We start from the raw sequence: 16,646 nt of genomic DNA, 5'->3' as shown, positions 1-16,646 counted from the left end.
CACCCACTCAATCAAATGTTTTTCTTTATTTGTACTGTTTTCTACATTGTAGAATAATAGTGAAGACATCAAAACTATGAAATACCACTTATGGAATCAGGTAGTAAGCAAAAAAGGGTTAAACAAATCAAAATATATTTCATATTTCATATTCTTCAAAGTAGCCACCCTTTGCCTTGATGACAGCTTTGCACGCTCTTGGCATTCTCTCAACCAGCTTCATGAGGTTGTCACCTGGAATGCATTTCAATTAACAGGTGTGGCATGTTAAAAGTGAATTTCTTGAAATTCTTTACTTCCTCATTTGCTTGAGCCAATCAGTTGTGTTGTGACAAGGTAGGGATGGTAGACAGAAATACTAAATAGGGCTATCTTCTGTATGCCAAGAGTGTGCAAAGCTGTCATCAAGGCAAAGTGTCACACCCTGATCTGTGCTTGTCTCCACCACCCTTCAGGTGTTGCCCATCTTCTCCACTTCTCCCCTGGGTATTTATACCTGTGTTTTCTGTCTGTCTGTGCCACTTCATCTTGTTTGTTCAAGTCTACCAGCATTTTGTCTCAGCTACGGCTTTTCCCCAGTCTCTCCCCAGTTTTCTCGTCCTCTTGGTTTTGACACTTGCCTGTCCTTACTCTGAGCCTGCCTGCAGTCCTGTGCCTTTGCCCCTACTCTGGATTACCGACCCCTGCCTGCCTTGACCTGTCGTTAGCCTGCCCCTGTTGTTGAAACCTGATGCAAAGATTGGCTACTTTGAAGAATCTCAAATATAAAATATATTTTGATTTGTTTAACACTTCTTTGGTGATTCCATATGTGTTACTTCATAGTTTCGATGTCTTCACTATTGTTCTACAATGTACAAAAATTGAAAAATAAAGAAAAACCCTTGAATGAGCAGGTGGGTCGAAAATTTGGACTGGTACTGTATATTGTAGTATTTATACGTGTGTATATATATATATATATATATATATATATATATATATATTCCCCTTTCTCTGAACACCAATTTTATTATTCATTTTTTACTGTTATTGTTGATGTCATATAGCTTTAGCAACAGTGGCCTCGTCATTCATGCTAATAAAGCTTATCTGAATCTGAGAGAAAGTATGGGGTTGTTCCCCTGTGTCTGGGCTGGGTAGCATTTCAGGGCAGGGCTAAGGGCAGGGGTAGTGGCTGGGGCTGGGGTTGGGGGGCAGGCCTGTCAGCCTGCCCCCTCATAGTCAGTAGTACAGCACGCTGCGCCACACACACACCCTCACACACACACAGAGCACAGAAGACGGAGGAAGCTGAATCAGAAAAGTCGCCCTTTTCACACACACACTCGCATGTGCATATGGATATGTGGCATTCCTAGACACCCTCTCTATCTCTATCTCTCTCTCTCTCTCTTTTACTTTACCTTTGGTTGTGCTCTCTCCCTCCCTCTTTCCCTCTTCCCTTCTCCTTCTCTAGTTTTCCTTCCGCTCTGCCTGTCGCTGGCAGTTGTCTGAGAGAGTGTGTGTTGAAGAAAACAGAAGAGAAGAGGTGCAGGACGGGTCAGGATGCTGTGCACTCTGCAGATGTACGCGTCGACAGGTTTCCCTCAGGGCTGACTGAAGACAAGACAAAAACACTCGAGGCACCAGGATCCTAACACACAGCTTGTCTATTTTTTTTTGCTTTGGTTCTCAATCTGTCCATCAGTTGTTCGTCTTTGTCCTCCTTTTTGGTGCTTTTCCACGGGTGCTATTTTGGAAGAGAAGATGAGGTCCAGGTTGCCTCAAGCCGCTTTGCAGCCCTTCATTCTAGGACTGTTGCTGTCACTGGTGGACGCCAAAGGAACCTTCTATGGAACAGGCCATGGGAACCCGTTCTATGGAGGAGGCCATGGCAACAGATACAACCTGTACAAGTCTGGAGTCAACTCACACTACACCCCGGGCAAACCCATGGGCCGCCACAAGTAAGTGCACCTCCTGAAACTGTTTCTAGCCTCACCTGTACAGGGAACACTTTGTAATGACTTGGATTAATACAGCTTCTCTCCAAGTGCTCAAAGTGATTTACATGGCAATAGGGATTTCCATTGCAAGTAGAAATATGGACTTATAGATCTTATCCAAAACAATTTACAATACTACAGGGGAAACCACCTTCAGCTGTATTTTCACTTGAGCAACACATCACGAATGGGTAATAATAGTATGGTTAGCGTATCGCTTCAATAACACTATCTGAATTGACTTGTGGTTTCTCTCTCTCTATCATACACTGTCAGCCTTTCTCTACGGTTCACATTTAAAACCGTCTGTGACTGAGGATAAACATCATGGAGAAATAACTCCAGGTAAAACTACACTTTATCCAGTCCTTGGCCTATATCCTAATCTGACAATGGTGCAAGTCAGGTTGTTTTTCACATTACTGTCGCTGGTAAGCACACACTATCAAAAAAAGCTACCTTGATTTGACTCACACACAGGATACAGAAGGTGTACACGGTACAATGAAATGGTTACTTGCGTAGTAGAAATTTCAAAGGTATAAAGTGTCCAGGTAAAAATATTTTATATATATTTGATCATAATTAGATGTCACTTGTCTAAATTGATGGGCCACGTGTAGGAAATGCTATAACCACCCCACAGGCACATCTAGCTAAGTGGATGGATCACTATTGTCTAGACATGTACACATGTTCATGAAATACAATAGATGGCCGTAATCACCCCCAGACACATCTAGCTAAGTGGATGGATCACTATTGTCTAGACTTGTACACATGTTCATGAAATACAATAGATGGCCGTAATCACCCCCAGACACATCTAGCTAAGTGGATGGATCACTATTGTCTAGACATGTACACATGTTCATGAAATACAATAGATGGCCGTAATCACCCCACAGGCACATCTAGCTAAGTGGATGGATCACTATTGTCTAGACATGTACACATGTTCATGAAATACAATAGATGGCCGTAATCACCCCCAGACACATCTAGCTAAGTGGATGGATCACTATTGTCTAGACATGTACACATGTTCATGAAATACAATAGATGGCCGTAATCACCCCCAGACACATCTAGCTAGGTGGATGGATCACTATTGTCTAGACATGTACACATGTTCATGAAATACAATAGATGTCTGTAATAACCCGCAGACACACCTGGCTAACTTGATGGGTCATGTAATCATCTGGCGAAGTGGAGTTTTTTGTTTAGACATAGCTAGCTAAACAATGAACCGGGATAACCCCAACTCATACTACTACCAATACAAACATTGTCATAGCTTTAGTATTAATCTGCAGGTAGCTAAAGCGCTAACCAATTAGGTTCAACGTTAGCAAGCTAACATTAAGCTATAACTATAAAATACACACAGGGAGTCAGGAAGCAGGTGCAGAAGGCGAGTTTAATAATAATAAACATGAAGATAATACAAAACAAGAGATGCTAAATTCAGGGAATCAATGTTGTTGAGAAGGGAAAAAAACGTAGTCGTTTTTTTGACCTGATCAATCTACACACAATACCCCATAATGACAAAGCAAAAACAGGTTTTTAGACATTATTGCCAATGTATTACAAATAAACAACTGAAAAATCACATTTACATACTTTTTCAGAACCTTTACTCCGTACTTTGTTGAAGCACCTTTGGCAGCGATTACAGCCTTGAGTCTTCTTGGGTATGATGCTGCAAGCTTGGTACACCTGTATTTGGGTAGTTTCTCCCATTCTTCTCTGAATATCCTCTCAAGCTCTGTCAGGTTGGATGGGGAGCGTCGCTGCACAGCTATGTTCGAATGGGTTCAGGCCTGTCTCTGGCTGGGCCACTCAAGGACATTCAGAGACCTCTCCTGAAGCCACTCCTGCGTTGTCTTGGCTCTGTGCTTAGGGTCATTGGTTTGTTGGAAGGTAAACCTTAGTCCCAGTCTGAGGTTCTGAGAGCTCTGGAGCAGGTTTTCAGAATCTCTCTGTACTCTGCTCCTTTCATCTTTCCTTCGATCCTGACTGGTCTCCCAGTCCCTGTCGCTGAAAAATATCCCCACAGCATGATACTGCCATCACCATGCTTCATCGTAGGGATGGTGCCAGGTTTCCTCCAGATGTGACGAATGGCATTCAGGCCAAAGAGTTCAATATTGGTTTCATCAGATCAGAGAATCATGTTTTGCATGGTCTGAGAGTCTTTAGGTGCCTTTTGGCAAACTCCAAGTGTGCTGTCATGTGCCTTTTACTGAGGAGTGGCTTCCGTCTGTCCTCTCTACCATAAGGACAGATTGGTGGACTGCTGCAGAGATGGTTGTCCTTCTGGAAGGTTCTCCCATCTCCACAGTGAAACTCTGGTGCTCTTTCAGAGTGACCAACGTCTTCATGGTCAACTCCCTGCCCAAGGCCCTTCTCCCCCGATTGCTCAGTGTGGCCGGGCGGCCAGCTCTAGGAAGACGCTCTGTGGTTCAAAACTTCTTCCACTTAAGAATAATGGAGGCCACTGTGTTCTTGGGGACTTTCAATGCTTCAGACCTATTTTGGTACCCTTCCCCAGATCTGTGCCTCGACACAGGCCTGTCTCGGAGCTCTATGGACAATTGCTTCAACCTCATAGCTTGGTTTTTGCTCTGACATGCATTCGACATGCAGTCTCAAAGCAAAGGGTCTGAATACTTATGTAAATAAGGCATTTCTGTTGTTATTTTTATTTCATTTGCAAAAATTTCTAAAAACCTCTTTTCACTTTGTCATTATGGGGTATTGTGTGTAGATTGATGAGGAAAACAATATATTTAATCAATTTTAGAATAAAGCTGTAACGTAACAAAAAGTCAAGGGGTCTGAACATTTTCTGAATGCACTGTAAAGCAGGCAGACAGGCATCGAGGGATTCAGTTACTGTTCGAATGAACGTCAGAATGGGCAAAACGAGTGACCTAAGCGACTTTGAGCTCGGTATGATCGTCGGTGCCAGGTGCACCGGTTTCAGTATCTCAGAAACGTCCGGACTCTTGGGCTTTTCACGCCGATCAGTGTATACGGTTTACAGAGAATGCTGCGACAAACAAAAAACATCCATTCAGCAGCAGTCCTGTGGGTCGAAAACTCCTCGTTGATGAGAGGTCAAAGGAGAATGGCAAGAATCGTGCAAACTAACAGACGGACCACCAACAGATCAATAACTGTGCAGTACAACAGTGGTGTGGAGAACAGCATCTCGGAACGCACAACTCGTCGGTCCTTGTCACGGATGGGCTATTGCAGCAGACGACCACTTTGGGTGGCAGCCCTATCAGTTAAAAACAAGAAGCGGCTCCAGTGGGCACGCCATCACCAACACTGATCAATTTCGGAGTGGAAAAACATTGCCGGTTCCTGTTACGTCATGCAGAGTCAGGATTTGGCGTAAGCAACATAAGTCCATGGTCCTGTCTGGTGTCAACAGTATAGGCTGGTGGCAGTGGCGTAGTGGTCTGGGGAGTGTTTTCCTGGCACACGTTAGGTCCCTTGATACCAATTGAGCAACGTTTCCATGCCCAGAAGAATTTACGCTGTTCTGGAGGCAAAGAGGGGTCTGACCAGGTACTAGATGGGTGTAACTAATAAACTGACCACTGATTGTATTTTGGGTACGTTAAAACCTTAATACTACCAGGCAGGATCTCCTCAATGTCAGGTGTGAGGCTTGTGACAAAATGACAACCCACTGGACAAACTATGTCATTACAAACGTGGATAATTGGGAAATATTTGGTTGAGACATTGATCGATGAGATTACAACATGGGAGACCAAAGGGTAGCTGTAGATAGATCAATTCTCCACGAGGCATTGCTGCCCAGCCTATTGTATTTTTTTCTAATAGTGGATATAACGCTAAAGATCTGACCAAACATTAGATATATCCCTCCCTTGTCTTCAGAACAGTCTTAATTTGTCGGGGCATGGACTCTACAAGGTGTCGAAAGCGTTCCACAGGGATGCTGGCCCATGTTGACTCCATTGCTTCCTACAGTTGTGTCAAGTTGGCCGGATGTCCATTGGGTGGTGGACCAAAGGACACACATGGGAAACTACTGAGTGTTAAAAACCCAGCAGCAATGCAGTTCTTTACACAAACCGGTTTACGGGGCACCTACTACCATACCCCGTTCAAAGGATTTTATATCGTATTTTCTTGCCTATTGACCCTCTGAATGGCACAGATACACAATCCATGTCTCAATTGTTTCAAGGCTTTAAAAATCCTTCTTTATTCTGTCTCCTCCCCTTCATCTGCACTGATTGAAGTGGAATTAAGAGGTGACATCAATAACGGACCATAGCTTTCACCTGGATTCACCTGGTCAGTCTATGTCATGGAAAGAGCAGGTGTCCTTAATGTTTTGTATATTCAGTGTATTTTATAGGCTTGTCTATGTTGACATTTGGTTACCATGATGACATAATCTTGTGGTTGAAATGTCACCCTCAAAACAGCACATTATGTTGATGACTTTTTTCCACTCCAATGTATTTTCCACGTAGATTCCACGTCACAATACGTTGAAACGAGTTTGTGCCCAGTGGGAAGTGTGTGTGTGACTTAAGTTTGTCAATGAAGACATGACTATGGTCAATTTGACTGGAATTCCAGCCTCAGAGTAATTCAACAGTGCAGTAGATCTACGACAAGGGGCCAGAATGTGGCTACATTCTTTGTGCTCTAATGCTAGTAACGCTTTTAATATTTCTTGTCACCACCAAATACTTACTCAAGTGATAACATACAGTGGCTGGATCTGGGTTTTTTTCTCCCTTTTACTCATTTGATCATAAAACTTAAAAGGATTGTCATTGCAAATCAATTATTACACACAAGAAGAACATAGGAATTGTTAGGAGTGACACATGCTGAAAGATGAAAGGACTGTGAAGAACATCGCGATGTTGTGCATTGTAGAGAAAGAGAGTTCCACATGGCAGGTTGTTGTTTGGTCCTGGGGGTTTTCAGTTCGGTCATTTTCCCCGTTCTGTTGCTTGGCTTCCCCTGAGAGCTGTACCACTCTGGACAGCAGCCCAGCTACCTGCTGCTTTCGTCTACCATCCCCACCAGACAGACCTTGACCTGGCCCTACTTAGTCTTTACCCTCCCCCTCCCTCCCCACCCCTCATCACCCTAATTCTTCAGGGAGACGAACCCTGACCCGGCCCAAAGTAGCCTTTACCCCGTTTTACCCGCCTCACCCTTACTTCTCCTCATCTTAATTCACTCAGAGAGAGGGTCTGATTTAACAGTTTTCATCCCGACCCTTACCTACACTATATACTCACCATACCATTGCTCACTATATCTCACACACCCAATCTCCCCTTCCTCAGTCACTCTCTCCCATCAACCTCTCCTTCCCCCATCACTCGATCTCACCCTCAACCTCCCCCTTCTTCCATATCCCTCCGTCTCAACCTCCCCCTTCCTCTCTATCCCTTCATCTCACCCTCAACCTCCCCCTTCCTCTCTATCCCTCCTTCTCACCCTCAACCTCCACCTTCATCTCACCCTTAAGTTCTCCATCCCCTCATCTCACCCTCAACCTCGCCCTTCCTCCATATCCCTCCGTCTCACCCTCAACCTCCCCCTCCATCTCACCCTCAAACACGCCCTTCCTCCCTATCCCTCTGTCTCAACCTCCCCCTTCCTCCCTATCCCTCCGTCTCACCCTCATCCTCCCCCTTCATCTCACCCTTAAGCTCTCCCACCGCCTCATCTCACCCTCAACCTCGCCCTTCCTCCATATCCCTCCGTCTCACCCTCAACCTCCCCCTCCATCTCACCCTCAACCTCCCCCTTCCTCCCTATCCCTCCATCTCACACTCAACCTCCCCCTTTATCTCACCCTTAAGCTCCCCCACTACCTCCATCTCACCCTTAACCTCCCCCTTCATCTCAGTTTAATAACAAAAAAAACACCAGAACAACAGAACAATCAAATAATGGATACATAACCCGACGCACACCAGGACAGACATGCACAAGCACTTATAATAAACAATCACCGACAAGGACATGAGGGGGAACAGAGGGTTAAATACACAACATGGGATTGGAACCAGGTGTGATGGAAGACAAGACAAAACCAAAGGAAAATTAAAAGAGGATAAGCGATGGCTATAAGGTCAGTGACTTCAATCGCCGAACGGCGCCCGAACAAGGAGAGTGACCAACTTGGGCGGAAGTTGTGACAGTACCCCCCCCCCCCCACCTGACGCGCGGCTCTAGCAGGGACAACCCGGGGGGAGAGGCGCAGAGCGATGCGGATGAAGACGGTGGAACTCCTGCAGCATCGATGGGTCCAACACGTCCTCGACCGGAACCCAGCACCTCTCCTCCGGGCCGTACCCCTCCCACTCTACGAGATACGGAAGGCCCCACGCCCGACGCCTCGAATCCAGTATTGAGCGAACGGAGTACGCCGGGGCCCCCACGATGTCCAGAGGGGGCGGAAGTACCTCCCGCACCTCAGACTCCTGGAGCGGGCCAGCCACCACCGGCCTGAGGAGAGACACATGGAACGAGGGGTTAATACGGTAATTGGGTGGAAGCTCTAACCTATAACAAACCTTGTTCACTCTCCTCAGGACTTTAAATGGCCCCACAAACCACGGACCCAGCTTCCGGCAGGGCAGGCAGAGGGGCAGGTTTCGGGTCGAGAGTCAGACCCGGTGACTCACTGCGGTGGCGATCTGTATTCCTCTTTTGGCGCGTCAAGGCCTGCTGAAGGTGGACACGGACGCCTTCCCATGTCTCCTCCGCGTGCCTGAACCAGTCGCCCAGCGCAGGAACCTCGGTCTGACCCTGATGCCAAGGCGCCAGAACCGGCTGGTACCCCAGTACGCACTGGAAGGGAGATAGGTTAGTGGAGGAGTGGAGGAGCAAGTTCTGTGCCATCTCGGCCCAGGGCACGAACGCCGCCCACTCCCGCAGCCGGTCCTGGCAATAGGACCGCAGAAACCTACCCACATCCTGGTTTACTCTCTCCACCTGCCCATTACTCTCAGGGTGAAACCCTGAAGTAAGACTGATCGAGACCCCCAGACGTTCCATGAACGCCTTCCAGACCTAGATGTGAACTGGGGACCCCGATCAGACACTATATCCTCAGGCACCCCGTAGTGCCGGAAGACGTGTGTAAACAAGGCCTCCACAGTCTGTAGGGCCATAGGGAGACTGGGCAGAGGGAGGAGATGACAGGACTTAGAGAAACAATCCACAACGACCAGGATCGCGGTAATACCCTGTGAGAGTGGAAGATCAGTCAGAAAATCCACCGACAGGTGCGACCAAGGCCGCTGTGGAACGGGTAAGGGCTTACCTCTGGGTAGGTGCCTCGGAACCTTACACTGGGCGCACACCGAGCAGGAGGAAACATAAACCCTCACGTCCTTAGCCATGGTAGGCCACCAGTACCTCCCGCTCAAACAGCGCACTGTCCGATCAATCCCAGGATGACCCGAGGAGGGTGAAGTGTGGGCCCAATAGATCAACCGTTCACGAACAGCAGACAGGACATACAGATGCCCAGCGGGACACTGGACGGGAGCGGGCTTTGCACGTAACGCCTGCTCAATGTCCGTATCCAGCTCCCACACTACCGGCGCCACCAGGCAGGAGGCAGGGAGTATGGGAGTGGGATCCATGGACCGCTCCTCTGTGTCATACAGCCGGGACATTGATTATGCCTTAACGTTCTGGGAGCCTGGTCTGTAGGAAAGGGTAAACACAAAACGGGTGAAAAACATGGCCCACCTTCCCTGGCGAGGGTTCAGTCTCCTTGCTGCCCGGATGTACTCCAGATTGTGGTTGTCAGTCCAGATGAGAAAAGGGTGTCTAGCCCCCTCAAACCAATGTCTCCACGCCTTCAAGGTCTTGACGACAGCCAACAGCCAACAGCCTCCGGTCCCCCACATCACAGTTCCGCTCCTGAGAGAGCACAGCTCCTTTCCCAGCCTCGGACGCATCCACCTCCACTTTGAACTTCAAAGAGGGATCCGGATGGGCCAACACGGGAGCCGAGATCAACAGAGCCCTCAGGTGACTAAAGGCCCTGTCCGCCTCAGCTGACCACTGCAAGCGTACCGGGCCCTCCTTCAGCAGTGAGGTAATGGGAGCCGCTACCTGACCAAAACCCCAGATAAACCTCCGGTAGTAGATGGCAAACCCTAAGAACCGCTGCACCTCATTTACCGTGGTGGGAGTCGGCAAATTACGCACGGCTGAAATGCGGTCACTCTACATCTCCAGGTGGAAATGCGATACCCTAGGAAGGAGACGGACTGTTGGAAGAACAGGCACTTCTCAGCCTTGACGTACAGGTCATGTCCAACAGGCGACCGAGCACCCTGCGCACCAGGGACACATGCTCGGCGCATGTAGCGGAGTATATCAAAATGTCATCAATATACAACACCACACCCTGCCCGTACAGGTCCCTGAAAATCTTGTCTACAAAGGCTTGGAAGACCGATGGCGCAGTCATCAACCCGTACGGTATGACGAGGTACTCATAGTACCCTGAGGTGGTACTGAAAGCCATCTTCCACTCGTCTCCCTCCCGGATACGCACCAGGTTGGTAGCGCTCCTGAGATCTAGTTTGGTGAAGAAGCGCACCCCGTGCATTGACACAATCACTGTGGCTATGAGCGGTAGCAGGTAACTATACCTCACAGTGATCTGATTAAGACCCCGATAGTCAATACACGGGTGCAGACCTCCCTCCTTCTTCTTAACAAAAAATAAACTCGAGGAGGCGGGTGAAGTGGAGGACCAAATGTACCCCTGACGCAGGGATTCGGTTTCCATAGCCTCCGTCTCCGCCTGTGAAAGGGGATACACGTGAATCCTGGGAAGTGCAGCGTCTACCAGGAGATTAAGCACAATCGCCCCGTCGATGAGGTGGCAATTATTTTTATAGAAGGCGAGAGCCAAATCGGCATATTCAGGGGGAATGCGCACGGTGGAGACCTGGTCTGGACTCTGCAATGTAGTAGCACCAACAGAAACCCCTAAACACCTACCTGAGCACTCTCGCGACCACCCCGTGAGAGCACTCTGTGGCCAAGAAACAGTGGGGTTATGACAAGCTAACCAGGGTAGGCCCAGCACCACGGGAAACGCAGGAGAGTCAATAAGGAAGAGACAAATTCTCTCCTTGTGACCCCCATGCGTCACCATGCCCAAAGGAGCGGTGACCTCCCTAATCAACCCTGACCCTAATGGTCGACTATGTAAGGCGTGACCGGGGAAAGGCACAGCCACGGGAACAATGGGGATCCCTAAACTATAGGCTAACGCTCTATCAATAAAAATCCCAGCCGTGCCTGAATTGACGAGTGCCTTATGCTAGGAAAGCGGGGAAAACTCAGGGAAAGTGATATACACAAACATATGTGCAACAGAGGGCTCTGGGTGAGAATGGTGCCGGCTCACCTGGTGTGACGCCAGAGCGCCCTGCCTGCTGCCTTAATCCCCAGAGGAACCAGCCCGGCACCGACCGGTAGTGTGACCTCTGCGGCCACAGATAGAACGCCCTCCGGTCTCCCAGCGCACCGCCCCTTCCAGATCCATGGATATCGGAGAGGGGGTGCGGTACGGTGGAACCACCAGACCCCGATCAGAACGTCCGCGGGTAGCCAGCAGGTTGTACAGCCGGATGGACAGTTCCACCAGCTGGTTGAGCGTGAGGGCGGTGTCTCTGCAGGCCAATTCCCGACGGACGACCTTGCGGAGACTGCAGCAGTAACGGTCGATTCGGACCCAGTCGCTCCATCCCGCGCCGGCAGCCAGGGTCCTAAACTGCAGGGTGAACTACTGGGCGCTCCTCGTCTCCTGCCTCAGATGGAAGAGGCACTCACCCACGTTTCCGGGTGGTCGAAGACTGCCCGGAAACGGCGTGTGAACTCCTCAACTCTTTTATTTTTTTATTTTATTTTTATTTTTTTGGGGGGGGGGTGGATCAGCTTAATATTGCGGAAAGAATGTTGCTTCCAATGTAATTGTCTGCATCATTTCCAATCCCCCATATTTATTTGGGTAAATATATATATCCATTCACGTATGCATACATATACACATATATACATACATACACATACCTACATAGACATACATACTTTTTTTAAAGAGTATACCTTTATTATTATTCCCCGCAAACCCTACCACCGATCCCCCAATTGGAGTAAACTGATAAACATTTCTGTTTTTACCTTCAATTTATACATCTTATACACATTTTACAGACACAGTCTACTTTATAATAGTTCTCTCTTGTTTGTTCTTAGTCCTTCCTCTATTTCTGTTGTCCATCCAGTTTGATTTCCACTTGTAACTGTGCTATTTCACAATAGCTCCGCACCTATACACATTTCACAGATCCCGTATGCCCTACATTGTTTATCTTGTTATTAGTCCCACCCTTCAGCTCCACTCAACCTTTCCCATCTATCTTCCAACATCATCCATTTCGGATTTTTATTTGCCATATATTTTTCAACTGTGCTGTGATGCTTCACAAAAGATTTGAATCTTCCTATTCTCATAGCTTCCACGGATTGTAAATTAAAAATAAATTTTTTTGCTAAAATAATTATTATATTATTGATTGATTGACTATGGCTTTTCAAATCCCCCAGTATTGCTATCTGTAGCGTTAGTTCTACGCAAATGTTGCAATTCTTCAACCATTCCTGGACCTGTGACCAAAAACGAGCTACATGCGGACAATACCAAAATAAATGGTCTAATGACTCTGCCTGCTCACAGCAGAATCTACAGAGCTGGGAAGATTGTATCCCCCATATATATAACATTCTATTAGTTGCAAGAATTTTGTACAATAATTTAAATTGAAAAATTCGAAGTTTTGAATCCGGCGTTGTTTTGCGTATCAATTCATAAACCATGTGCCATGGAATGGGTACATCGAAAATCTCTTCCCAACTATTTTGCAATTTATATGGCACAGCTGTAAGTTTTTTGGTCCTTAAATGAAATTGGTATGTTTTTATTTATCACACTTTTCTTTAACCATTTATGTTCTTTAATATTAGGCCGACATACAAGTTCCTTACTTTTATCCCCTTCCACCTGCCTCTTCCATTTTTGTGGTAATGCTGCAATTAATTGGTTGTAATTTTGGGTAGAGCAGACATTTCCATATGTCTGTGTTAGCTGCATGTGTGACATTACTCCACCAGTCCTATTTATGATATCATTCACAAAAATTATACCTTTTTTAAACATTTCTTCGATAAATACATTTTTTTTAATCAATTACTATATTTGAATTTAACCACAATATTTGTTGTACTATTTGTTCCGTCCTTTCAGGTGGATTAAACTGAAATTGCAACCAACTTTCTAAGGCTTGTTTAAAAAATAAAGATATTTTGGAGATTATTTCCTTTTCAAGCAACCGAAAGTGAGCAGGTGTAATCTGAATAAAGGGAAAAAGGCCCTTCTTGAACATAGGATGAGACATTCGTACCAATCTACTAGAGAACCAGTTTGGATTTAAGTATAACTTTTGTATGACTGATGCCTTTAGTGAGAGGTCTAATGCTTTAATATTTAATAATTTCTGCCCTCCGAATTCATATTCGTTATATAAATAGGCCCTTTTAATTTTATCTGGCTTGCCGTTCCAAATAAAATTGAATATTTTTTGTTCATATAATTTAAAAAGCAGGGTACTAGGTGTAGGCAAAACCATAAGCAAATAGGTAAACTGTGATATGATTAAAGAGTTAATCAGGGTGATTTTCCCACAAATAGACAGGTATTTTCCTTTCCATGGTAGCAAGATCTTATCTATTTTTGCTAACTTTCTATAAAAATTTATTGGAGTGAGATCATTTCTTTCTTTTGGGATTTGTATACCGAGTATGTCCACATCACCGTCAGACCATTTAATTGGTAAACTACATGGCAATGTAAAATGTGTATTTTTTAGTGATCCAATACGTAATATGGTACATTTATCATAATTTGGTTTTAATCCAGAGAGGATAGCAAATGTATCTAGATCCTCTAAGAGGCCGTGGAGAGATTCTAGTTGTGGTTTTAAAAGAAAACATGAATCATCAGCGTACAATGACACCTTAGTTTTTAGGCCCTGGATTTCTAATTCTAATCCCTTAATATTAATGTTTGATCTAATTTTAACAGCTAACATTTCGATGGCAATAATAAATAGATATGCCGATAGTGGACAACCTTGTTTTACTCCTCTAGATAGTTTAAAACTTTCTGAGATGTAGCCATTATTTACTATTTTACACCTAGGGTTACTATACATAATTTTTACCCATTTTATAAGAGATTCCCCAAAATTGAAATATTCTAGGCATTTATATATAAACTTCAGTCGTACTTTATCAAAAGCCTTTTCAAAATCAGCTATGAAAACCAGGCCTGGTGTCCCCGATATTTCATAGTGTTCTATTGTTTCCAGTACTTGCCTTATATTATCTCCAATGTATCGTCCACGTAAAAAACCTGTCTGATTAGGATGAATAATATCTGACAAAACTTTTTTTATTCTATGCGCCAAGCATTTTGCTAGGATTTTTGCATCACAACACTGAAGTGTAAGAGGTCTCCAATTTTTTAAATGGACTGGATCTTTATATATACCACTTGGGTCCTGTTTCAGTAATAATGATATCACACCTTCTTGTTGCGTGTCTGATAATCTATCATTTATATAGGAGTGGTTAAAACAAGCTAATAATGGTCCTTTGAGTATATAAAAAAAATGTTTGTATACTTCCACTGGTATGCCATCCAGTCCTGGAGTTTTCCCATCCTTAAAGCCCTCAATTGCATCAAGTAGTTCCTCCTCTGTAATTAGGCCTTCACATGAGTCTTTCTGTACAGATGTTAATTTTACATTATTATTAGGGGAAAAATTCATACAATTAGTTTCAGTTAGTGGAGATGGAGGAGCCTGAAACGAAAATATATTCTTAAAGTACTTTACTTCCTCTTTCAAAATATCATTTGGTGAATCGTGCGTGACTCCATCATTTGTAACAAGTTTTAATACGTTTTTTCTAAATTGAAGATTGAAAAAGAATTTGGTGCATTTTTCCCCATATTCCATCCAGTTTGCTTTATTTTTGTAATATATTACACTGGATCTTTCTTGAATAAGTTCCTCCATTTCTTTTTGTTTTTCCTCTTTTTGTTTTTCCTTATTCTGTGCCTCTATGGTACCGTTTTTATTGTTATCTAACTGTACTGTTAGTCCTTCAATTTCCTTTGTTAATATGGACTCTTTTGATCGAAATTGCTTTTGTTTTATAGATGAGTACTGAATTGCATGGCCTCTAAAGGCACACTTAAAAGTGTCCCATACAATATGGGGATCTGCTGTACCTATGTTATGTCTAAAAAAGTCAGTTATAAATTCTTCTGTCCTAGTTCTAAACAATTTATCATCTAGTAGGCTTTGATTAAATTTCCAATATCCTCGCCCACGTGGAAATTCTGTAAGAGTAATATATATGCCAATTATGTGATGGTCCGACCGCATTCTGTCCCCTATCAAACACTTTTTAACTTTTGGTGCCAGAGAGAATGATATAAGAAAGTAGTCAAGGCGACTAGCTTGATTGAGCCTCCGCCATGTATATCTCACTAGGTCAGGGTATTTAAGTCTCCATATATCCACTAATTCCAATATATCCATGACATTCCTGATTTCCTTAAGTGCCTGAGGGTGATAGTTTGTAGTGTGATTTCCTTTCCGGTCCATAGAGGTATTTAAGACCGTATTAAAATCTCCCACTATAATAATAGAGTCTAGTGTTGCTTGTAGAGTTGATACATTCTTATATATATTGTCAAAGAAGCTTGGATCATCATTATTCGGACCGTATAGGTTAATAAGCCATATATGTTTATTGTCCAATAACATATTTAAAATAATCCATCTACCTTGAGGATCTGTTTGGACAAGTTGCACATTTGGATCAAAGTTATTATTAATTAAAACCATCACCCCTTTTGAATTTCTTTGCCCATGGGAGAAATATATTTCGCCCCCCCAGTTCTTTTTCCACAAAACTTCATCTAAAACTGTCGAATGGGTTTCCTGTAAACAGTAGATATTATAATCCTTCTCTTTTAGTCAGGTAAATACTGATCGTCTTTTCTTATTATCTGCTAAGCCATTACAATTGTAACTGGCTATACTTATTTCACCACTTACCATAATGAGACACACCTTTCAATTATTTTTATCAAAATATATGTTTGTAAACGTCCTATTAAAAAGTAACATAATGATTGAGTGTCTATATAGTTGTACCATGACATTTGCATCTCCACTAAGCAAACCTCCAATTGGTCCCCACTATTCCACCCGCCAAAAGCCCCCATCTCGAGTTGGGTTGTCATCCCAATGCCCGGCAGACCACCCCCGACCCCCCGCATCGCACAGCCCCGGACCGACTGGGATCCATCCTTCGAAACGTGCACACAGCACCATCCACCGAACCGAAGCAGATCCATTGCCAAATGCATTTCCATCGCCCTCACCTCGATTTTTATTACATATTGCTGTGAATCATCCTCTATAGTCCCTAACATCTTTTACTTCTTCCTTCGCAACA

At 44.7% G+C, this 16,646-nt stretch overlaps 1 protein-coding gene across 2 annotated transcripts in view; it reads left to right on the top strand.

Moving 5' to 3' along the window:
• The first annotated feature begins 1,268 nt into the window (after positions 1 to 1,268).
• Positions 1,269 to 16,646, top strand: part of LOC129824384 (EMILIN-3-like) — a 42,371-nt gene continuing 26,993 nt past the window's right edge. For both annotated transcript variants that reach the window (XM_055883972.1, XM_055883971.1), the window contains exon 1: positions 1,269 to 1,949. In XM_055883972.1, the coding sequence (XP_055739947.1) occupies positions 1,750 to 1,949 (200 nt within the window). In that variant the 5' untranslated portion in view covers positions 1,269 to 1,749. The remainder of the gene's footprint in view (positions 1,950 to 16,646) is intronic.

This window comes from Salvelinus fontinalis, chromosome 26, assembly GCF_029448725.1.
Source record: "Salvelinus fontinalis isolate EN_2023a chromosome 26, ASM2944872v1, whole genome shotgun sequence".
Taxonomy (NCBI): domain Eukaryota; kingdom Metazoa; phylum Chordata; class Actinopteri; order Salmoniformes; family Salmonidae; genus Salvelinus; species Salvelinus fontinalis.
The sequence above is the reverse complement of the archived record's forward strand: the minus strand, read 5'-3'. Positions and strand labels throughout refer to the sequence as shown.